This window comes from Urocitellus parryii, chromosome 2, assembly GCF_045843805.1.
Source record: "Urocitellus parryii isolate mUroPar1 chromosome 2, mUroPar1.hap1, whole genome shotgun sequence".
Taxonomy (NCBI): Eukaryota; Metazoa; Chordata; class Mammalia; order Rodentia; family Sciuridae; genus Urocitellus; species Urocitellus parryii.
The window spans coordinates 121,369,721-121,395,311 of NC_135532.1; the positions used below are offsets into that span (position 1 = coordinate 121,369,721).

Below are 25,591 nucleotides of genomic sequence, written 5' to 3' on the forward strand. Positions count from 1 at the left end.
AACTTCTTAACTTTAAACACAAATTACGAACCTTAGTACATATTCATGATATATTTTTATCTATCAGAAACAAAAACATTTTGTCTAAAAGTATTGAACAAATCAGTACAAATGAGCCCATACAGCACCCAACTACGGTCTATAAAAACATTTCCCTGGGGAAAAACCTGCTATGGGGTTCCCTCTTCTATTCTTCAGTAAATTGTACTTCTTTTTAAAAAAAGGTAACAATGGGGCTGGGGATAGGACTCAAGTAGTAACACGCTCACCTGGCATGCATGAGGCACTGGGTTGGATCCTCAGCACCACATAAAAATAAAATAAAGATATTGTATCCAACTAAATCTAAAAAATAAATATTTTTTAAAAAAGGTAACATTTCCCTCTAACAGAAGATAGTGCTTCCTGGAAAAATGGCTGATTTCAAGTCTGATAGGAAATGCACAAAATAAGCCTAGAATATACTGTCACACAAGAAAGCAAGGAAACTACTGAAATAATGTCAAAAGAACATAGGAGCCAATTAGCCAAAGATAGAACAATTTGATCATTAAAAAGAATTACAACTGCAATGGCTGAAATACACCAAAAATGTTGACATCTCCAAGTTACAACGATAAAAACGCAAAATAAATTCACTGTAACCAGGCACAGTGCATGCCGGCAATCTCAGAAACTCAGGTGGCTCCTGCAAGAACATCAAAAGTTCCAGGCCTGTTTGGGCAATTTAGTGAGACTCTGTCTCAAAATAAAAAATAAAAAGGGGGTCAGATCCAAGATAACAGACTGGATAGGGGCTGCATTCCTTCTTACTCCCTAACTCGGGATTCAAGCAGAGGAAATACTGTTGCCCCTGAGAAGTGTCAGTTTAGCTCCTTAGTCCATTTATTGATTGGGTTGTTTTTTTTTTTTTTTTTGGTGTTAAGTTTTTTGAGTTCTATATATATCCTGGAGATTAGTGCTCTATATGATGTATATGTGGCAAAAATTTGGTCCCAAAATGTAGGCTCTCACTTCACCTCATTGATTATTTCTTTTGCTGAGAAGTTTTTCAGTTTCAGTCCATCTCATTTACTAATTCTTGATTTTATTTCTTGTGTTTAAGGAGTCTTGCTAAGGAAGTCGAGCCTAATCCGACATGATGAAGATTTGGGCCTACTTTTTTCTCTATTAGGCACAGAGTATCTATATTGTGCAGAGGGGAGTGAGAGGAGGGGTGGGACTACGGGGATGGGAAGAATGATAGAATGAGACAGACATTATTACCCTATATATATTACATGTATGATTACATTGCTGGTATGACTCTGCACCATGTACAGCCAGAGGAATGAGAAGTTGTACTCCATTATGTGTACAATGTGTCAAAATACATTCTACTGTCATATAGAACTAATTAGAACAAATTAAAGGAAAAAGAAAAACAGAAGAACAGTAGAATAGAAGAGGGGATCAGTAGGAGGGAGGCAAAGAAAAGGGGAAGTACTAGAGAATGAAATTGACCAAATTATGCTTTTTATTTTGATCATGTATGAATATATTATAACAAATCCTACTATTATGCATAATTATAATGCACCAATTAAAAGGGGGAAAATAAATAAATTATTGTTACACAACTAAAAAAATAAAATAAAATAAAAAGGGCTAGAGGTGTAACTCAGTGGTAGAGTACCTCTGGGTTCCAGTACTAAAAAAAAAAAAAGAAGAAGAAGAGAAGGAGGAGGAAGAAGAAGAAGAAGAAGAAGAAGAAGAAGAAGAAGAAGAAAGGGAAGGAAAAGAAACTAATTTGGCATGCTAGGAAAACAACCCATGATTGGAACGCTGGTAAATAAAGGAAAATAATTCAGCTTTTCTAACTTCATAGAAATCAAATGGTTGATGAGGTATAAGAATTCTAGATGATAAACGCAAAAGAAATTATTAGATTAATCTAGGCAACTGTCATCAATGGCTGCTAAAAACATTAAGGTAAGATGCCTAATAGGAAACTATACGATAGATGAATCAGGCTTATAATACCTGAACACACTGATCAAAACATTACTAGAATAAAGACAAGCAAACATATGTGCCTGCTGATGTGATGTAATAGGAAATGAACAGTATCATGTACAAATTATTCTTTAAATTTCTTAAGACTCTAAAATCTTATCAAGGCACTAAATCTAACAACCAGTCTATAGGAAATATAGAGGACTAAATGAACATGTTATATATAAATATATCATTAAGATACAATCAGGTAAATGTAGAATACAATACGTTCAAAAGAACAAATGACCTGGTTTAATAAATTATAAATTTCATATATTAATATTTATATATTTATACATATGAAGGAGGAAATGTTTCAGACTTAAAAATTACCTCAGAGACATATTAAGTAAATGCAATGTGGGACTGTTTCTGATGTAAATAGAACAACTATAAAAATATATTTCAAAAATAACTGATCTGCTATTCTGCTATTATGGAAGGATATTAGGAAACCATTGGGAAAATGTGCAGGGTCACTACAGTTATATTTAAATGAGAATAGTTCTTATCTTTCAGACATTTTTTAAAGTCTTTTTAAAAAAGAAGCCAGTCAAGAAGAAAAAGACTAATATCTTTGTTTACTTCTTCTACAAGTAGGGGGAAATGACTGCAAAGAGAAAACTACTCTGATAAGAAATGTTTCTAAGGAAATGAAATGTTTTAAAGAATAGGAGATTTTAATGGTTTAGAATCAGTGCTGTGGAATAAGATACCTATCCTACTTCTAGACCCAGTTATGTGGCATATAAAAGAAAGCATTCTTGAGAAGGCTGTAGGAGAAGCACTGGTCCCAGTACTAAGGCGACTTTTAATTAGAACAATAACATGAACATGATTTCAGTGAACTTATGACACTATCTTCACCAGAAGTCTGACTGAGCTCCCAAAGACATTTTTAAATTTCCAAAATAGCATCTTCTCCTAGAAACATGATGTAAAAGTTTTAAAGCTAAATTATATGCTAGTTTCTCTAATGCAAAACAATATATCCAGTTGTTTCCTAATGTCTTTCTATAGTAGGAGATCACACTTCTCCAGTTCTTTTCCAAATATATAGTCAGTCTATTTGTATAGAAAACAAAGTGCCAATAGGGAGAGAGAGCATGGGAGGAATAGATGAACTCTAGATAGGGCAGAGGGGTGGGAGGGAAAGGGAGAGGACAAGGGGTAATTAATGATGGTTGAATGTGATGATCATTATTATCCGAAGTACAGGTATAGACACAAATTGGTGTGAGTATACTATGTATACAACCAGAAATATGGAAAAATTGAGCTATCTCTATATAATAAGAATTGTAATGCATTCCGCTGTTATATTTAAATAAAAAATAATTAATTAATTAAAAAATAAAGAAAACAAAGTACCACACTGCATTTAGTTAATTTGTTTCTTAAGTCTGTTTAATTCTGAAACAATTCCTCCTTCAAATACATACCTCTTGTTTAAATTTACAATTTATTTATTAAGAAAACCAGGTCATTTGTTCTGCTTACTATTACACATTCTGATTCTGCAAGCTGACTTAATACACCTTTAAGAAAATATGATATTCAAATTCCAATTGTACGGGCCTCAAATTACAGATTCCTTAGAATTCATATTTGCCTGAAGTTTTTCTAGGGAGAATGACTTTTTTTGTGTGTTTTTGGCACAACAGAACCAAACTTTAATAAAACATCCCAGTGAGATGTGAGATTCACCAGAGTCTTACAACTAAAGACATTCTGGTAAATGCTGTTATAGTTGTAAAACTCTGGTGACTCTCACATTAAATATGTCTGTGCTGAATTTTAAAATGTACCCATTATTCTTTTTAATTCTGGTCAGCCCTAGGATTAATATCCTGATACTCATATATCACCTGATACTTATTCATAGAACCCTCAGATTGACCAGTTCAAAAATTTTGTTTTACATTTCCTAAACACTCACTTAATTCTATACATAGCTATAATGAGAGCAATAGCTATCACTTATTTTTGTTTTATATACATTATCTCATTTAATCCTAAAATCACTATTATTAGAATTTACCTTTACAAGACATAAAGTGACTAAGAGTCAGATAATCTTGAACTTTGGCAACTATTAAAAGCCAAATCTAGGGCTGGGGCTGTAGCTCAGTGGCAAAGCTCTTGCCTTGCATGTGTGAGGTACTGGGTTAGATTCCCAGCACCACATTAAAAATACACAAATAAAATAAAGGCATACTGTCCATCTACAACTACAATTTTTTTGTTGTTTTACAAAGCCAAATCTATACCCCATGCTAAAGTCAGAAGGACAACAAAGAAACAAAGATAAGCTTGAGATACTAGAAACACCTTATCCTCTCTCTCAGCACCGTTTCCCCTTTAGGCACTTCATCCTAACAAAGTCATCAACTAAGTCTTTTGGAAAGAATTATCTACTAGGATGCATCCTGGAGCTAAGGAGCAGATTAAGAAACCGTCTTATTCCAGAATATGGTATCCACAAAAGCTGAGCTCGAGGGAGAGAGGAAGGGCAATGAATCCTATTAATGGGAAACAGCAACTGCCAGGTCGAGGTCTACATTTAACAATCAAAACTCAACATGATGGTGAGGATGTGGGGAGAAAGATACACTCATACATTGCTTGTGGGGCTGCAAATTGGTGCAACCACTCTGGAAAATAGTATGGAGATTATTCAGAAAACTTGGAATGGAACCATCATTTGATCCAGTTATCCACTCCTCCATATATACCCAAAGAACTTAAAATCAGCATACTATAGTGACACAGCCACATCAATTTTATAACAGCTCAATTTATAATAGCTAAGCTAACAGAACTAACCTAGGTGTCCTTCAATAGATAAGTAGATAAAAAAAATGTGGTATATATACACAATGGATTTTACTCAGTCATAAAGAAGAATGAAATTATGTCATTTGTTGGTAAAGGATCTGGAGACTATCATGCTAAGTGAAATAAGCCAATCCCAAAAAAACCAAAGGCTGAATGTTCTCTCTGATATGCAGATGTTAACATACAATTGGGTGAGGAAAGAACAGAAGTTCAATGAATTAGACAAAGGGTAATGAAGGGAAGTGGGAATGGGAATAGTACAGAAAGTAGAATAAATTGGATATAACTTTCCTATGTTCATACGTGGATACACAACTAGTGTAACTCTATATCATGTACAACCACAAGAATGGGAGGTTATACTCCATGTATGTATAATATGTAAAAATACACTCTACTGTCATGTATATCTAAAAAGAACAATAACAAAAAAGAATAAGATCTCTGGTTTCTGAGTTAATAAAACACAGGTCAACCAAAATCCTACTAAGCTTCTGAGAATACTGTAAAATTTTACACCCTACAAGTGAAAAGCTGTGATTGTTCAGTCCCTATGGAAATAAAATAAAAATTATGACTTAATGTCTTAATGCTTGCTGTCTGGCTCTTCACACTTACTTGCTCTGATAAAGTAAACTACCAAGTTGCAAAATACCCTACGGAAAAAAACACACTATAAGGAACTAAGAGAAATCTGAAACCTTTGGTCCAAAAGACACTGCTGAACTGAATTCTGCCAATAATAGTGTCAATGAGCTTGAAAGCAAATTTTCCCTCTTTGAGCCTTTAGCCCTGCCTACCACCGTTATTGCAGCCTTAAGAGATTTTTGAGCCAGAGAAGCTAGCTAAAGCAAGCCTGGATTCTTCACTAACAAAAACTGAGAGATAATAAATGTTGCTGTTTCAAGCCACAGGTAACAATAAATAAATAATACAGTATGGCTGCTAAACAATCAAAGGAAAGAAATAAGTGGATATCTATTTTGTCTGCCCAAAATCAAATCATATCTTTTCTGATAAATATGCCTTGATTGTCCTTTGAGGAACAATTCCACTAATCTCAGTGAATAAATAAGTAGCTCAGATGAGTTCACTCATCTTCCCCGTCTCCCTTAATCAAATACATTAAACCCAGACTTAGGACATGAGACAAAAATGCTGAGACTTCAGATGGAATTACTAAGAAGAGAAGTACTTTCTGCTGGACTTGCAGTTAATAGAATGTACACCTAGAGCTACCAAAGTCACAAAATGGAGAAAGCCTTTCTGAAAAACAAGCCAATTACAGAGAAAAGGAGAGACAAAGTGATAAAGTTATTTACACCTAATTTAAACCTGAACCAATGCCTCAAGTCAGCCTGTGAATTGACTTTGCATAAGCCAGTAATTTTTTTCCTTCCCTTCTCACATTAGGTTAATTTGAGTTGAATTTATGGGGGGGAAAAAAGATTTTCAAGATATCAACCTAGGAGGTCCATGAGAAGAGGGACAAAATTTGTTCTATTCATGACTACATTCCTTATTAGTTAGCTTAATGCCTGGCAAGTAGGTATCACTCAATAAACCTCTATTGAATGAGTAAAGGAAAATGTTCTGTGTAAAAACACTGTGTAGGTCCAATTTAGTTGAAATGCAACCAAATGTTTAAAAACCAAGAAAGCATACATTTCCCTTTTAAAATAAAGTTTCTGGTTATAAAACTTTGAAAAATTATTTACAAATATTAGGTCCAAGATAGTTTGAATTAAATAAGCCATTTAAAAACTTCATGATTCATCTTACCTCAGATAAAAATCCTCTATTACTAGGATGATTCCTTTTTGTTTTGAAAGAAAACTCGTCTTTCTAGATATATTCATCTTAGGGCATTTTTGTAATTAAGACTAGTCCTTATTTTGAGTAATACTATATTAGATAGTTCCCATGTACTGCATAAATATAATAATTACATTCCAAATCAGTTAATTAGAATTCACAATGTATTCTTTGTCACAGGTCCACTACAACATATAATGTTTTGATTCTCAAGTTAAATGACTGAAATATAAATTTACATCATCATCTAGATCCAACTATTTGTAGAAAAAGTTAAAGACTGAGAAGCATATTAAACCATATATCTTGCAGGGGCTGATGTAGCACGTGCAAAACCCTGGATTTTGAACCTGGTACTGGAACAAAACAATAATAATAACAAAACTGCAACAGGTAAGAGACAACTTAAAATTTGAACAATTCATGGATATTTGATAATATTAGGAATTTTGTGTGAGTGTGTGTATGTGCGTGTGTGTGGTGCCGGGGATCAAACCTAGGGCCTTATGCATGTGAGGCAAGCACTGTACCAACTGAGGTACAGGAATTATTTTTAAAGTATGAAAATGCTATTTTGGTTATGTTAAAGAGTCCTTATATATTAGCTGTATAATTGAACTTTTCAGATGAAATATGATGTCTGAATTTACTTGAAAATAAATGAAGAAATGAGTGTTGATATGGATGTGATTGATTACTAGAGCTAGGTAATGAATATATAGAGATTTGTACCACTACTCTGTGTATGGTTTAAATTCTTCAAATAAATTTTTTTTAAATTTAAAATAAGTAAACAGACCTTAGAAAAATTATAATTAACCTAATTATTATAAATCTTGTGAACATATCCAAATTTTAAAAATCTGGAGATTGGGGAAAATAAAATATTTGAACAGAACTGATCATGAAATTACAAACTACATGTTTCCAAATTTTTATAGCAATTACTATATGAATTATAAATACTGAAGATAAACATATATGATATATATAATAGGAAGAAGAATCTCCCTTTCTTTGGCAGAAGATTTGCACTGGCAAAATTGTCTTTGGCCTCTTCCCAACACCTTTTTTCAACTAATTATAATATATTTGTTGAGCACTTTTTATATGCAAGCCTAGGCTAGTGGAGCCCCTAGACAAAGACAAAACTGAGAGAAATATAGTACATATGTCTTACTGTAAGAAGCTCACAACAGAGTAGATAATCACCCATTGACACATTCCAAACTCTCGGTATCAATCTTATAAAGCATTTCAATTAAAATTAAATACTAATCCCAAAACAGGAAACCATAGCACATTGAATATCTCAAGCTGAAGGAATCTGAGAAAACAGAAAGAGGAGAAAGGTCACTCTGACACTTCTCTAAAGCAGGTTATAAGACCTTCACGTTCCAGAGGAAAGGAATACCCTTGTCTCTAAAAACAGAAAGACTCAGAGAAGAATCTGAACAAACAGGCCTTGCTAAGCTTTCCCATTTGTTCCCAATTAAGTATATTACTTTTGCTCTATCATATTATTCCTTTACAACTATCTACTCTTCATCAAACCTAACAATGAAAGCATATCAATTTAACTGTTTTTTTCTGGTCTTATTTTCCTTATGAGGGATCCCATATCATGTAAAATGTATATTATATAAATTTGAATTATTTTTTCTTGTTAACATGTTCTTTGTCATGGGGGCCTCAGCCATGAAACCAAGAATGATGAGGAAAGATTTTTTTTCTGCCCCACACTTCCTAATTCCCAATAAGAACTTCCCACCATTTTCCAGTTTTGAGTTGCCTTAGGTAATTCTTAAAAGGCAATTGTTAAAAATCGGGTTAATTAAATTCATTCAATTATGAATAAGAATAGCCAGTAATCCCAGCAACTCAGGAAACTAAGGCAAGAGGACCTCAGGTTTGAGATCAACCTCAGCAACTTAGAAAGATACTGTCTCAAAAGCTAAAAAAAAAAAAAGACTAGGGATATAGCCCAGTAGTAAAGTTCCTCTCAGTTCAATCCCTAGTACCTAGGATAAATACATAAAATAATTTATTCCTATTGGTAACTAGCAAGTTAGGCCTGCCTTAGAGTCAGTTCTAGTAGTTAAATTTAACTTATTCCTATGTGTCAGAGCTTCTTTCTTAATTAAATTCACATATTTCATAAACGGTTCAAATTCCACAAAGCTGTCCTAAATCTATAACCACAGTAACTACAGCCATTTCGATTCTCTTTCAATGAAAGGTTCTTATCATCATAAAAAGGTGACCAACTAATGGCATAGTTAAAATGGTTCAAATGTGCCTGAATTTTCATAAATTTTGAGTAAATATAACAAAGATAATTCTATATTATACATAGTGAACTAATATGAAAAGAAGCAGGCTCAATCATCCTATGATCATAATCATACCTGCATAGTCCGTCTTTTAGTTAATGTTATTTGAAAATTTTTCCACTCCCAACGTTGCTCCACTACATGTGCAAAAACAACATGCCCATTTCCGCAGGCTCCAGCAATCTGAGTGCCATCAATTGACCATGCAATATTAAATATGCTGCCAGTGTTGGGTTTTTCTAAAGCATAAGACCACTGAAGGGAAAAAAGAAAGAAAAATTGACTGAACAAAACAAAAATGTTTGTAAAAATTTAAAACTGATCACATTAACATATTAAGATAATTTTTTAAAAGAATGTATCTTTATCTGGAATCATTAGAAATGTTTTCTTAATAAAATTCTAGTATACTGAACAGAAGATACACATATATTTTAAAAGTAGTCAGTAGAAAAACATGATAAAACATTACATGAAATCTCTCAAGGACTGTAAAAACATACCATTTCCATTCATATGATTACTTTCAAGTAATAATACTGAAAGAATAAACGCAAAGATTCTGTAGGACAAAACAAAGTAAGATCTTAAAGTTCTCTATAGTCTCTACATCTAAAAATTTCTGATTATAGTATTTCAAGAATGTCAGCAAAAACTGAAACTAAACACAAAATGTCACTAAAACATCTCTGATACACCTTCTAAATCATGAAAGTTGAAGTACATCTATCCTCTCAGAACTAATCTAGAGATCAATAAGCATAAACTAAGACAAAAGGGATTCTTGCATATGTATACAAGAAGACAGCAAGGAAAAAAAAATTGATAGATGGTACTAGAGGCCTTTTTCAGATGCAACATACATATTTGCAAAAAGGATGATTAATTTGTTTGACTAAACTTACATGCATGTTTTCTTTCCTTATAACCTAGAGTCAAATTTAAGTCTTGAATTCTGTTATTGATGCTTTGGGTGTTTTTGTTTTGTTTTACATTATTATTTTTGCAGAAATATGCATTATTAGGAATTGGGGGTGTGGCTCGGTGGTAGTGTGCTTCTATCCCTGTACCAAAGGAAAGCAGGGAGGTTTGAAACATTCATTATTAGCTATAGGCTCCCTCCAAAAACAAATATGAGAGAAATGAAAAAAACAGAAAAAAAAGTCACTAATTTATACTACTGTAATACAAAACTTTAAATTCCTAATAAAAAATTCATACATAAAATAGTGAATGACTTTTACCACTCACTAACATTTTTTTTCATCTTTTTCACTCTTTTTGAACCCCTAAATGCTGCTTAAACATTACCTTAAGGGGGTAATGAATAAATTATAAGCTTTGCTTCATCAGCAGTACAAAATATTAGAAATTTTCTTTTCTGGAATTACAAATATATTTTTTTAAAAGAACATATACATTTCAATATATCTTTTTAGAAAATAAGTAAAGACTGAGAATTTCAAAGACAAAAATAATCTGCTTCTGGCAATAAAAATAAATTAACCCATAATATGTCTGACAAACAAGAATTATGAAATACTACCACACAACTATTTTATATGAATATTAAAAGTGGTTGACAGAGATAAATAAGACTTGATGTATTGATACCACTTAAGGTTTTGAAGCCGGCTTACCCAAATCTTTCATTTTCAATTTAGTCAATTCCTACAGCATAGATGGAAGAGAACTTAACTTGTATTTTAAAACCATAGATTCATATTTTTAAAGTATTTACTTTAAATTATGTTTTTTTCAGTTTGTTTAAATCAAAATGCAAATAAGGTACAATCACTGCGATTGGCTTAAAAAAATCTCTTAGATATGTTTTCATCTAAGTCCCATTTTCCACATTATTTCTTGCCTTGCAGATTTTAGCTGTTGCAGAAACTTGATCATTTGTTCTAAAAAGTTTTCCACATCTGGATTTTGCCATTTGTATTCTCGTGGTGTTATTTAACATGTTCTTCTGTCAGCTTTATTTCATATAAATTGATACTTAGATTTAAGAGTTTTGATCAAATTCAGGTTCAATTTCTTGACAAGAAAACTTCAGAAGTGATTTTGTGTGCTGTTGTGATTTAAGTAAGGATGTAAATAAAGTTTGGCATAGTCAGGTTTGGCACAGGGAGGAACAGTTGGAAGGAATGTGAGAAGATAAGGTTAATTATTCATAGATCCATGAGAGAAGAAAGAAACTCACCTCTCAGTACCAAAGGTAGGTACCATTTAGGACTCAGGTGCTCAACCATCAGGTAAGAAGAGAGAAAAAGAGGAAGAAGCTTTTAATGGGGTCCAGGATATTACCTAGCTGATTTTCTGAGACAGAGTGTGATTAGTTAATTTGAAGAGAGCTTAGTGTGGGAACTTGGGAGTTACGTTATCAGGTTCACAAGGCTTACAGCAAAAGTAAGATGATCAAAAGTAAGAGGCTGAGGAGGATCAAAGCCGCCTCAGCAAAATTGAGACACTAAGCAACACATGATAAATCAATTGCTGTTTTGAAAGACTCAGAAATATATTTTTGTACAAAGGAAGGTTAGTCTTGAAAAACTGTGAGGCAGACCAGTTGGATTTTGAATGTGGGCAAATATCACTGGCATCTCCCCAAATAGCCACAACCTTAGTAGTAGTCTATAGCTAGTCAAAATTTTCCCCAGAAAGGGACACCTCCCCAGATTAACCATAAACTGTTTCCTTTTTTACTCTTTCATCTAAAATCTACTCTTAGATAATCAAATTACTTACCAATTTACCAACTTACTTATTCTGAAAGAACAATAAATTACTCCAGAGATACTATTATATTTTAAGAAATGATAATTTCTTAAATCAAAAGAATAGCTAATGAGAGAAATTTGTTAACAGTGAGAAAGTAGTGAAATCCTTCTACTCACATAACTCATTGTTTAGGTTGGCCATGAACTGCAGTTACAAAGTATTCATGTTCTATTATTTGCTGTAAGAAATTACCACAGACCTAGAGGCATAAAAGAGCACATATTTATTGTCTTATAGTTCTACAAGAGCTAAAATTAAGGTGTTGGTAGGGCTGGCTTCCTTTCTGGAGGCTCTGGACAGGGTCCATTTCCTTGATCATGTGGATTGTTGGCAGAATTCACTTTGTTGCAGCTGTATGTAGAACCTGAGGTCCCTATTTCCTTACTGACCATTTGTACCTTCTAACGGCCACCTGCATTCCCTGGTTTATGATTCCCTTCCTGGATCTTTAGGCCAGTAACAGCAAATTGAGCTGCTCTTACTTTGATTTCTCTTCCTTCTCCATCCTCTAACCTAGCTAATAAAGGTGTGCTTTTAAGGACTCATGTAATCCAGATAAGTTTTACCATCTAAAGGTCCATGCCCTTAATCACATCCGCAAAATTCCTTTTGCTATTTAAGATACATATTTACAACTTCTAGGGATTAGAGTATAGGTATCTTTGGGAGCCCATTATTTGGCATACCACAAAATTATATTAGGAAAAATAAAGCAATCAACTTGAGATTTTTAAAGTTTGTTCATTTTTTCCTAAAGACTCAAATTCAGATGAGGGCATAAACATATGAAACAATAATTTTACCACTTTTTAAGAGTAATTTGAGGTTTGTGGTTTGGGTTTTCAAAGTTTTCTATCACTATGAAAAAGAAACTAAATAATAATTTAACCATGCTGTCACCCTATAAGAGCCAGGTCTTGGTAATGTGGTACTAGATCAACAAGGATATCCAAAATAAAATATTTTGAAGTTATTAAACAAGTTTCTTTCAAAAAGGAAAAAAAAGAACCAATATGAGTTATGATATCAAATAAAATACACATTTAATATTCTACCCTGTGAATTATACAAAAGCATTGAGATTATATAAAGAAAAAGAAAGTCATTGTTTTTTATGAATATTTCCTAACAATAAGAAAAATTAGAGAGGGGGATAGTAGGGGATAGGAAAGGTAGCAGAATACAACAATTACTAATAGGGCATTATGTAAAATTGTGGATGTGTAACCGACGTGATTCTGCAATCTGCATTTGGGGTAAAATTGGGAGTTCATAACCCACTTCAGTCTAATGTATGAAATATGATATGTCAAGAGCTTTGTAATGTTGTGAACAACCAATAAAAAAAAGGAAAAAAAAGAAAAATTAGATTACAGACACCTTCTGAGAGCAATATATGAACATCTCAGAATACTGATAAAGAGTCCTCAAGGAACAATTTTAAATTGTCAAATCAATAGTCCCTAACAGATGATAAAGCAAATAATTAGAAATTGCCTAATGATCTACAAAAGAGTCTCAGAACTCTAAAGGGGGGGAAGGGTGAAGAAGGGAATGCTAACTTAACTAAAGAAAGGAAAATAAAAGGAAATTATATATTTTACTAAAACATAATAAGGGATTTAAAACTTTTTACATTATTGGTATTCCTGGCAACAACTTATCAGAATGTGAATATTGGAGTTGGGTTTATGAGTTATCTATGAGTAGGAAAAAAATATAAGCAAAATATTAGAAGAAAAAGTTGTACCATTTGTCCCCCAAATGGTGGGCAGAGGAAAAACAACACACTATATATAAGAAATCATAAGTGGATTTTCCCATGTGTACATGCTGCAGGAGCTTTTGCATGATTTCCGCATGCACACTATATAGAAAACATAAGACAGGAGAATCACAAGTTCAACAATAGCCTAGACAACTTAATGAGATTCTGCCTCAAAATAATAAAATAAAAAGGGGTTTTGGAGCTATAGCTCAGTGGTTAAGCACTCCTGGGTTCAATCCCTAGTACCAGCAAAAAAAGAAAGAAAACATTTATAAAAAGTAAAATTCTCTGCTTTTAAACAGACTCAGATTTTTAGGTACCAGTATCATAAAAAAGCAAATTCAAATTTGTGTATGCTGGTATAAAAAAAAAAAGAAAGAAAGAATTTCTGGTCATTAAAAAAAAAAAGTTGTTTATTTTTAACTTAATTAACCATATAGAAGTTTACTTAACTAACTTATTCCATAAAAACAAAGCACAAAGACATCTGAACATTTATCATTATTCTATTTCTTCTCTTGTTTTTTCATAACAATTATAACCCTTACTATTAAACAACTGTTATTTAATCATCTGTTTACATTTTAGTACTCTAAGTAGAGGGTGAGGTACTATTGAAAACAGACATAGAAGTTATTCTCTAAATAGCCAATGAATAACATATGTGCTGAATGAATGAACAAGCAAGCCTGTGTTCCTAAAGCAAGCCTTCTTTCCAAAAGCTCAACCACCATTTTAACAAAACCTGACCTTTAAAATAAAAAAAATACATAAAAATGAATTAAAAGTCAAGAAATTTAGAAATATTTAAACTAGGCTGGGGATGTGGCTCAAGTGGTAGCGCGCTCGCCTGGCATGCGTGCGGCCCGGGTTCGATCCTCAGCATCACATACCAACAAAGATGTTGTGTCCGCCGAGAACTAAAAAATAAATATTAAAAATTCTCTCTCTCTCTCTCTCTCTCCAAAAAAAAAAAAAAAAGAAATATTTAAACTAATCTTCTCAAAAACAACCACGAAATTTACTAAGTATATTAATTTCATTAATAAATAGTCTAAATGTTAGGCTATTATAACTCTTTAAAAACTAGAACAATATATTTTCTCTGTACAAAAATTCTATAACATTTCCAGAATACCCATTACATGTTAGGTGTTGATTTTAAACAGAATAAAAATGAATTTTGTAACAGAAATCTAACTTTATATTATTAACTAAGCTTCTCAATTCTGGGCAAGATGGACTCATACCATAAAGGCAACAGTTCCTTTACTTTATGGTTTATACTTTATGTTTTTAGCAAAGTTGGTTTTATAGAAATATGAAAATGTAATTTTAACTTTCTCATATCTTCATTATAAAGTCAGAAATGTATTCATGTAAAAGAAAATCTCTGAGGATTAAACTAAAAATTTTGGGTAAATTAGACTAAAATGATTGAACAATAGCAACCTATTAGTTTGGCTGCTTCCTGTCTCTTCCTTCATTTAGTAAGACCTGGCCCTCACCAATGAGTCCTATTTAAGTCTTCATAATCCTGTTTATAGAACCTACTACAACATGCCTAAACAAATCTGATGTGCCAGTGATCCCTTCCCTGGAGATATTCAAAATTGGAACCAAGATTTTTGACTCAGTATGCTCTCTCCAATAGAGGAGAGGTACTTATGATGTCAGTTTACAGCATGTAAACTGAAAGGAGAAAAAAGGTCAGCCCAAAGGAAAGAAAAAAAAGGACCTGGATATGAGGATACACAAAAAGGCAAAAGATAAGCACTCTACTTTTTGGTTCCTAGGGCCTATTAGTTATATACTTTCCATGACATCTAGAATCTTTTCCTGTACCTTATAACCAATTCCCATTTTTGCTTCTATTTGTAACAAACTACAATAAAATGTAAAGTCTGAAGTCATAAGATCAGCCACATTTCTCCAACACTACCTGAGTTTTTCCCATTTCTGGCAGACCATATACAGTGTTGCCTCTTATACTAAAAAGCAAAGATACACACAAAGAACTAATAAAAGAAGAAGTATGCTCAGTGTCTCTGAAAAAGGCATCAGAATTGCAGAGTTGAAAGAAGAGATCATTGAGCCCTAACAATTTACTGTAGGTAAATATTATGGTTTGGATTGAGAATATCCCCCAAAAGCTTATGTATGTCCCTTCTGGAATGTTCCTAAGACAGCAATGTCCAGAAGTGGTGCTTTTGGGAAATGACTGGCTCTAACCTCACTGATGGATTAAACCATTTGATGGATTAATAATTTGAATGTACAACTGGGAGGAAGTGGAAACTGTAAGCAGATGGAGCATACTAGGTCACTAGGGGCATGCCCTTGAGGACTATATCATGTGCCTGGCCCCTTCCTCTCTGTCTCTCCCTCCTTCCCTCCCTCCCTCCCTCCCTCCCTCAGCTTTCCAACTGCAATGAGCTGAGCAGCTTTTCTCTGCCATGCCCTTTCAATATAATTAATTGTCTCACCTCAGGCCCAAAGCAATGGAGCCAGCTAAGGATGAACGGAAACCTCTGAAACTGTGAGCTAAAATTAAACCTATGCTCCTCCAAGTTGTTTGCATCAGATATTTTGGCCACAGCAATGAAGAGCTGACTAACACAATGAGGAATTAAAGGTCCAGAAGAACACTTCCACTTTGTAAATTCACCACTGGAGTTGACTCCAAAGTTCTACAAACATGCCAATGCTATTCCTACATTAAAATAAAATTAAAATTAAAACAAAATAATAAAATTTAATTTAATTTAAAAATAAAAAAGCAACTGAATATGCACAATATAAAGAACAAAAATTGAGATGATTTCTATAAAGTTTCTATAAAGTATCAACAAATGATACATCCCTTTAAGGAAAGAGATCAGGTTTTTTTTCTTCTGTATTTTCTTAAATTATTTATGCATGCAAGTATTTCCCAGAAGGGAAATAAATATTTAAATTAAAAACAATGACCAGGGGCTGGGGATGTGGCTCAAGCGGTAGCGCGCTCGCCTAGCGTGTGTGCGGCCCGGGTTCGATCCTCAGCACCACATACAAACGAAGATGTTGTGTCTGCCGAGAACTAAGAAAAAATAAATAAATATTTAAAAAATTCTCTCTCTCTCTCTCTCTCTCTCTCTCTCTCTTAAAAAAATAAATAAATAAATAAATAAAAACAATGACCATAATAACTGACTCCTCCATGTCAACCACATTATTCTCTTTTTTTATTTTTTAGTTTTTTATTTTTTTTTTAGGTGAACACAATACCTTTATTTTGTTTCTATGTGGTGCTAAGAATCAAACCCAGTGCCTCACGTATGCTAGGCGAGCGCACTACCACTTGAGCCACATCCCAGCCCCACATTCTTCTCTTTACTACCCTGTGTAATTATATTCCTTATATTGAAAGGATTCTCAAAGGCACAATCTTTGGCCAAGTTCAATAATTCATAAAATTGCATGTTCAAAAGTTAAGTTTAAGTCAAAGAGAAAACAGATGCCTTTCTTTGAGGGATATTAATTGATTTTTTTATTTTTTATTTTTAGTTATAGATAGACACAATAACTTTACTTTAGTTAGATTTATGTGGTACTAAGGATCAAACCCAGTGCCTCACATGTGCTAGGCAAGTGCTCTACCACTAAGCCACAACCCTAGCCCCACTAACTGATTTTTAAGAAGAATATTCTGGGGGCTGGGGATGTGGCTCAAGCGGTAGTGCGCTCACCTGGCATGTGCAGGGCGCTGGGTTCGATCCTCAGCACCACATAAAAATAAAATAAAGATGTTGTGTCCACCGAAAACTAAAAAATAAATATTAAAAAAAAGAAGAATATTCTGTCTCATATGTAATTAGCAAATTACAGAGTGCCTTAAATTATGTTACTTGATAATGAAAAGTTACATATGGCAGTAAGACCAGTTACTGTAGATAATAAATTATTGCAATTATTTTAATTGAATGGATAAATGAATAAACAGAGGTAAGTCTTTTTTTTAATGAATGGATATTCAAAGAGAAAATAAGAATCAAGAAGTTTTCCATTACAAAGCAATAGCACCACCTGCTGATAAATAAAAGCAACAATGTCAATTTATTAAGAAGACACCAAAGGTAATTATATATTCAGATCTTTTCTTTTGAATTCTATTAACATAATAAAACTCATTAATATGTTCTGGATATTTACTTATATATAACTACGTTAATTTGAACATCTGTGTCTTACATATTTGAATAATGCATTTCTTAAAAATCAAAGATAAAAACAAAATTTATTATGGAACCTAAGAAAAAAGTATAGTACTATGGCTCTAATTTTTATTCTACAAGTAATTCACTGTACCATAATTTATTATGCTAACCACCCAGAAGTGTATATTTATTTTGTACAGTTGTTTTTATAATCCTTGATTATACCTAAAAATTATGTTGTCTCACTTTCCCAGTTTAATTTTTATAGCATTCATGATGTTCCTTTTATTTATTTTTGTTTATACTCTTTTATCTACTGAAATAAAAAGAAGGCATTTGTATTTCTTTGCTTGTGAAGTATCTGTTTATTTCATTTGCCCAATTATCAATTGGGTTATTTGTTTTTTCAGTGCTAAGTTTTTTGATTTCTTTATATACTCTGGATATCCTCTGTCCAAATAATGTTATGGTTTAGATATGAGGTGTCCCCAAAAGCTCATATATGAGGCAATGCAAGAAAGTTCTGAGGTGAAATGACTGGGCTATGAGAGTCAGTGCGTTAATCCCCTGATAGGGATTAATTTGGTGGTAACTGTAGATAGATACAGTATAACTGAAGAGATGGCTCATGAGCATGCCTTTGGGGTTTATATTTTGTTCTTGGTGAGAAAAGCTCTCTTTCTCTGTTTCCTGGTGCCATGTAATGAACTGTTTTCCTTGACCACATCCTTCTGCCCCAGTGTTCTGCCTCACGTTGGGTCCAGTGTAATGGAGTCAGTCATCTATGGACAGAGACCTCTGAAACCGTGAGTCCCCAAATAAACTTTTCCTCTTATAATTATTCTTGCCAGGTCTTTTTGTCATAGCAGTGAAAATGCTAACTAAAACAAATAGCTAGCAAAGATTTTCTCCCATTCTGTAGGTTCTCTCTTTATACTATTAACTGTTTCTGTTACTGTGCAGAAGCTTTCTTATTTGATGCCATCCCATTTACTAATTCTTGGTATTGTTTCCTGAGGTTCAGGAGTCCTATTGAGGAAACTGTTATCAGCATTTATATGGTGAAGTGTTGATCCTACATTTTAATGGTTACAAAGTTTCTAGTATAAATCATAGGTCTTTAATCTAATCTGGGTTGGCTTTTGTGCAGGGTGAGAAACAACTTGAGGACAAATCTTTACATTTTATTTTTTTAATATTTTAAACCCAATTTTCTAGGACACTGGCTGATTCATAGTATGAATTTAATGCTTATTGAATAAAAGAACATACATTTAAAATGTTAAGTCTCAAGTATTAAAAATTTTTATAACAGTTCATTCAGTTTATTTTTCTAGAATTATTAACATTATAAGAAAAGGTATTGTGCTTAATGAGGTTAATTTTTAATTTTTATTCAGATTAACTTAATCTCTCAAGTTTCTAAAACCTTAAAATATTTTTAATCAGGGCTGGGGATGGGGCTCAGCAGTAGCACACTTGCCAGGCATGTGTGAGGCACTGGGTTCGATTCTCAGCCCCACATATAAATAAATAAAGGTCTATCAGCAACTTAAAAAAATTAAAAAATATTTTTACTCAACAGGCAAATTAAAATTATCATATTTAAATTCACTTATTAACAAATAATTTAATATTGACTATATTGTATAGATAATAAGAAATCTTTAAGCTATAAAATCTTATAAACTAGGGAGTCAAAAATAATATATATAAAACTAAACTGGACAACGTAAGTGCAAAATACATTGTGAAAATGAGACCACATAATTCTATAACAGCATCATTAATAAAAAACCTGAGGTACAGGTCCTTAAGTCCAAAAACAAAACAAAAAATATCCTTAAGTAATAAGATAATTTAACATCCGGATATTATAGCTAAGGGAAAAATAAAGAGACATAAGGTGAAAGAAAGTTAGGAAAATAAACTTTAGATTGACTATAGAAGGCATGAGAAAGTCAAACATGAGATAGGTCTTAAAGAACAGAAAGAATTCCACTTAGCATAAAACAGAGGACAGAATATGCCATAAAAAGAGTGAGAATGTTAGGGGCAGGCAAGATTCATGACGCAGTATTCAACCTGATTTGAGCACACATACAAATTAGAGAGTTGGAGAGGAAAAGACTGAATGGATTTAATGGTACCAGGTTTCAGAGAGCTTCCAAAGCCAGGCAGAGGGCTAAAATTTTATGTGATGAAAAACAAGTAACCAGAAAACTGATACATCGTTTAAAAAGCTCTAAAGGTTCTAACTACCTTGTTTTGCATTTGAAGAAAATGAGCCATGGAACAATAATATGATTTGCTTATATTTAGAAATAGTATGGAAAAGCCCTATTGCTATAATTTGGATCTTAGATCCTTTAACAGGGAGATAGTGGAACCTTTAGAAGGTAGGGCCTTGTGGTAGGTCCTTAGGGAGGTCTTCTGGTCACTGGGACCATATCCCCAGTAGGGTACTGTCAGACTCCAGCCAGTCCTTTTTCTTTTGCTTCTTGGATGATGAGGTGAATGGATTACTCTACCACACACTCCTGATGCTATATTATAGGCTCTTTTAGACATGGAGCCAATTAATCCTGGACTGGAACCTCCACAACTACAAGCCAAGATAAATCTTTTCTCTTCATGATTATCTCAAGTATTTTTTATACTGATGAAAAGTTGATTAACAAGTCTAAACCATTTTTACCCCAAACTGCCACTGTTTGGGGGCATTCTTCAAGAACAATAGATAAATATTGTTAAGCCTGGTTGTTTGCCTAGATTTCAATTAGAAGAAAGGAATAGTATCAAGAGTAAAAATTCTCCCACACTTTCAAAAGTGAACTTTTTTTTTTTTTTTCGAGATATTAGGGATTAAACCCAGGGCTTTCTACCATTGAGTTATATCCATAGTCCTTTTTAGTTTTTATTTTGAGACAGGGTCTCACTGCCTAGGCTGACCTCCTAAATCACTGGGATTACAGGCATGTGCCACTATACCTGACTCAAATATAAATTCTTAACAAAAAGAAATATGTCCTTTGGTTTCAAAATGACCAGTTTTTAAATTTACTATTAATTTTATGCAAAAATATGACTAACATTTTATATGAAACATACCAATAGCAAAAACATTTAAAACTCTATTTTCCATATTGAATGGGCAAAAATTTTAATATTTCACCATCTTTCACAATCATGCTCAAAACAAACATTTCCAGAAAGACAATGTGTAGAGAACATATCCATTCTTTAAACTTACAGTTTGGTTTCATAAATCTAGAATTGATTGAATCAGTATATTAAGACAAATCAGAAATTTACAGCCAAATGCATTCATTAAGGGATATTAATGTTAAAGAGTGTTTGCCTGATGTGAGGGAGGGTCTGGATTCAATCTCCAGCGCTGCAGAAAGAAGGAAGAAAGAAAGGGCATTCACTGAAAATGTTTCTTTTTTAAGGACTGAGAACCAGGTGTTTGTGCATGACCACATTTATGACAGCACATGTGTGATTCCTCACAACTATAACTTACCCCAGTTTTATCACACAAGCGTAAAGTATGAAACGATCCAACAGCAAATAATTCTCCATCTGGAGCCCAGGCAACTGAGGTAATAGGATGCTCGTGGGGTTGTGAACTGTATAGGAGGCGGCCATAACTATCCCACACCTATAAAAGCAAAAAATTTTTAAAGTCTTATAATAATCACAACATTGCTATAAACAAGTTTGTCTTCTAATAAGGTAGCACATAAAGTTTAAGAAATGACCACCTTATAATATTAGTAATTAAATGTCTTTACTACTATACAATAGAGAGGGGAAAAAGCTGTATTCCTTGAAACCAAAATACATTGAAAATTTTTTAAAACATTATTATAATTTTCAGATTTTATAAACCTTGGATTAAACATTAAACCTACCCATTCTAATCCATATATATACTAAAATAAAATTGAACCCCTATCTCTCACCCTGCATAAAATTCAATTCAAGGACTTAGGCATTACACCAGAGATCCTGTGCCTACTAGAAGAAAAAGCAGGCCCAATTCTCCATCATGTCGGCTTAGGAACTGACTTCCTCAATAAGACTCCTAAAGCAAAATCAAGAGTCAATAAATGGGATGGAATCCAACTAGAAAGCTTCTTCACAAAGGAAACAATAATGTGAGCAGACAGCCTACAGAATGGGAGAACATCTTTGCCACCTACACCTCACATAGAGCATTAATCTCCAGGATATATAAAGAACTCAAGAAACAACACACAGAAAAAAATAATAATACAATCAATAAATGGGCTAAGGAACTGAATAGACACTTCACAGAAGAAGTATTACAATCAATCAACAAATATAGGAAAAATGCTTAACATCTCTAGCAATTAGAGAAATGTAAAAATCAAAACTACATTGAGATTCCATCCCACTCCAGTCAGAATGGCAATTATCAAGAATACAAGCAACAATAAGTGTTGGTGAGGATATAGGGGGAAAGTACATTTACACGTATTGCTGTTAGGACTGCAAATTGGTGCAATCATGATGGAAAGCAGTATTTAGATTCCTCAGACATTTAACCCTGTTACCCCACTCCTTGGTTTATACCCAAAGAACTTAAAATCAGCATGCTACAGTGTGACAGCCACATAAATGTTTATGGCAGCTCAATTCACAATAGCCAAACTATGGAACAAACCAAGATGCCCTTCAACAGATGAATGGATAAATAAAATGTGGTATACATACACAATGGAATATTAGTCATAAAAAAGAATGAAATTATGGCATTTGCAGGTAAATGGATGAAGCTAGAGAATATGATGCTAAGCCCAATAAGCCAATCCCACAAAACCAAAGGCCTAATGTTTTCTCTGATAGGCAGATGCTAATTCATAATAAGGGAGTAGGAGCTAGGGAAGAATAGAAGTATTTGGGGTTAGACAGGGGGGTGAAGAGAGGGAAGGCGATACGGGGGTAGAAAAGATAGTAGAATGAATCAGATATTATTACCCTAGTGCATATATGATTACACAAATGGTATGATTCCCCATCATGTACAACTAGAAGAAAGAAAAGTTATATTCCATTTATGTATGATGTGTCAAAATGCATTCTACTGACATGTATAGCTAATTAGAACAATTTTTTTTTAAATCAATAAATGGGATGGTATCAAACTAAAAAGCTTCTTCGCAGCGAAGGAAACAATCAAGAACGAAAGAGAGAACCTACAAAATGGGAGACCATTTTTGCATTAATTTCCAGGATATATAAAGAACTCCAAAAACTTAACACCAAAAAAACAAATAACCCAATCAACAGATGGGCTAAGGAAGTGCCCAGACACTTCACAGAAGAAGAAATACAAATGGTCAAAAAAAATATGAAAAAATGTTCACCATCTCTAGCAATTAGAGAAACACAAATTAAAACTACACTTAGCCAGGCATGGTGGTGCACGCCTATAATCCCAGAGGCTAGGAAGGCTAAGAAGGAGGATCATGAGTTCAAAGCCAGCCTCAGCAAAAACGAGGCACTAAGCAACTCAGTAAGACCCTGTCTCTAAATAAAATACAAAATAGGACTGGGGATGTGGCTTAGTGGTCAAGTACCCCTGAGTTCAATACACGGTACCAAAAAAAAGAAAAAAATACACTGAGATTCCATTTCACTCCACTCAGAATGGCAATTATCAAGAATACAAGCAATAATAAATGCTGACAAGGATATGTGGGAAAGGTACAGTCATACACTGCTGGTGGGACTGCAAATTGGTGCAACTACTCTGGAAAGCAGTATGGAGATTCCTTAGAAAACTTGCAATGGAACCACCATTTGACCCAGTTATTCCTCTCCTTGGTTTATACCCAACGACTTAAAATGAGCATACTACAGTGATGCAGCCACATCAATGTTTGTAGCAACTCAAATCACAATAGCTAAGCTATGGAACCAACCTAGGTGCCCTTCAACAAATAAATGGATTTTAAAATGTGGTATATATACACAATGGAATATTATTCAGCCATAAAGAATGAAATAATGGCATTTGCTGGCAAATGGATGGAACTGGAGACTATCATGCTAAGTGAAATAAGCCAGTCCCTACAAACCAAAGCCTGAATGTTCTCTCTGATATGTGGATGCTAACATATAATAAGGATGGGAAGAGAAGAACAGAAGTTCACTGGATTACACAAAAGGGAATGATAGGAAGGAAGGAAGGATAAAAACAGTAAAGACAGTAGAATGAATTAGACATACCTATCCTATATTCATATATGAATACATGACCAATAAAACTCCAGAACATGTACAACTGCAAAAATGGGATCCTAATTAGAATAAGTTCCACTCCATGTCTGTATGTCAAAACAAAAAAATGTTTTCGATATGTTAAAAAAAAAAACCTCCACATTCTAAGTTCTTTAAATTTAATAGTAACATTTTGAGATGTCTAGTATTTTGTTTGAGTTTACAAAATTTCTCTAAAAGAATTTATTTCAATTAAAGTTCCTGTAAGTTACTTTAATCTTATTTTGGGGATACACATCAGTAGTAGAGTGCTTCCTTGACCTGGATTTAATCCTCAGCACCACAAATAAGGGGAAAATAAGTCTTATTCTTCCCCATAAATAATTTTGTTCTGAAACTGATTAATGTTCAGTAAACCAACAGGGTTTGTTTCTAAAAATTTAAATGAGCTGATTTAAACTAAAATAAAAATAAGGGTTATATTGATGTTGCTACTTATTAAATCAAATTCTATAGGCCAATGAGACAGTTATTACAGTAGAACTTTAAAATACCTTTTAAATTTAGAAAATAATTTGCTAAATTGTTAGAGTTAAAAGTAATACCTAATATGGGACTGGAATTGAAGCTCAGTGGTAGAGTGCTTGCGTAGCATGTGTGAGGCACTGGGTTCAATTCTCAGCACCAAATATAAATAAGTAAATAAAATAAAGGTCTATGAACAACTAAAAAATATATATTTTAATTTTTTTAATATTTAATTTTTAATTATAACTGGACACAACATCTTTATTTTATTTATTTGTTTTTATATGGTGCTGAGGATCGAACCCAGGGCCTCGCAAGTGCTAGACCAGCACTCTACCACTGAGCTACAATCCCAGCCCCAAAATATTTTTTAAAACAAGTAATACCTAATGTAAAAGAATAAAATAATATTCTTAAATGCTAAATACTTTTTGCCTAAATTTGATTCTCTCAACCAGATGACAAGCCTAAACATTACATACCTTATATTTACAATCTTCACCAGCAGATAAAATAAGATCATTGACTGAGTTCCAATCAACTTTTAAAATAATGCCATCATGAGCTTTCCACTATGGGGGCAAAAAATAAGACATTAATTATAACTTTAAAAGTGATGTCTATTTTTATAAGAAAAGAAACTTTACCTCTTTTCTTTTTCTCACTATATTGCCTATGCTAGCTTTGAACTCCTGGGCTCAAGTGATCCTCCTGCCTAAGCCCCCTATGTAGCTGGAACTATAGGGACACACTGTCATACCCAGCTCTTTTCCTCTTTCTCATGATTCTTTTACCATCTTCTCCAGAATTCTTATCTTACTGTTTGATTTCTAACTTATATCAGTGAAAGCACCTAGCACCATGACATCGACTTTATGGCTTTCATCCCCATGAATTTGCTCAGTTGCCTAGACTCAAGATGGAAAATCACTTGCTGCTCAACTTTTTATATTTGTGTGATAACACTGGAATAAAAATATATACTCCAAAATATCAGGCGTATCTAAATCTTGTTATCTTCTTTGTATATTTGATCCCAC

The 25,591-nt window shown here is 33.3% G+C and overlaps 1 protein-coding gene across 1 annotated transcript in view; it reads right to left on the reverse strand.

Annotated features, from left to right (window-relative positions):
• Positions 1 to 25,591, reverse strand: part of Ift80 (intraflagellar transport 80) — a 130,920-nt gene that overhangs the window by 55,974 nt on the left and 49,355 nt on the right. Inside the window, exons 7-9 of the mRNA XM_077793983.1 lie at positions 25,034 to 25,123; positions 21,298 to 21,435; positions 9,099 to 9,278 (exon numbers count right to left, since the gene is read on the reverse strand). Of these exons, the coding sequence (XP_077650109.1) occupies positions 9,099 to 9,278; positions 21,298 to 21,435; positions 25,034 to 25,123 (408 nt within the window). The remainder of the gene's footprint in view (positions 1 to 9,098; positions 9,279 to 21,297; positions 21,436 to 25,033; positions 25,124 to 25,591) is intronic.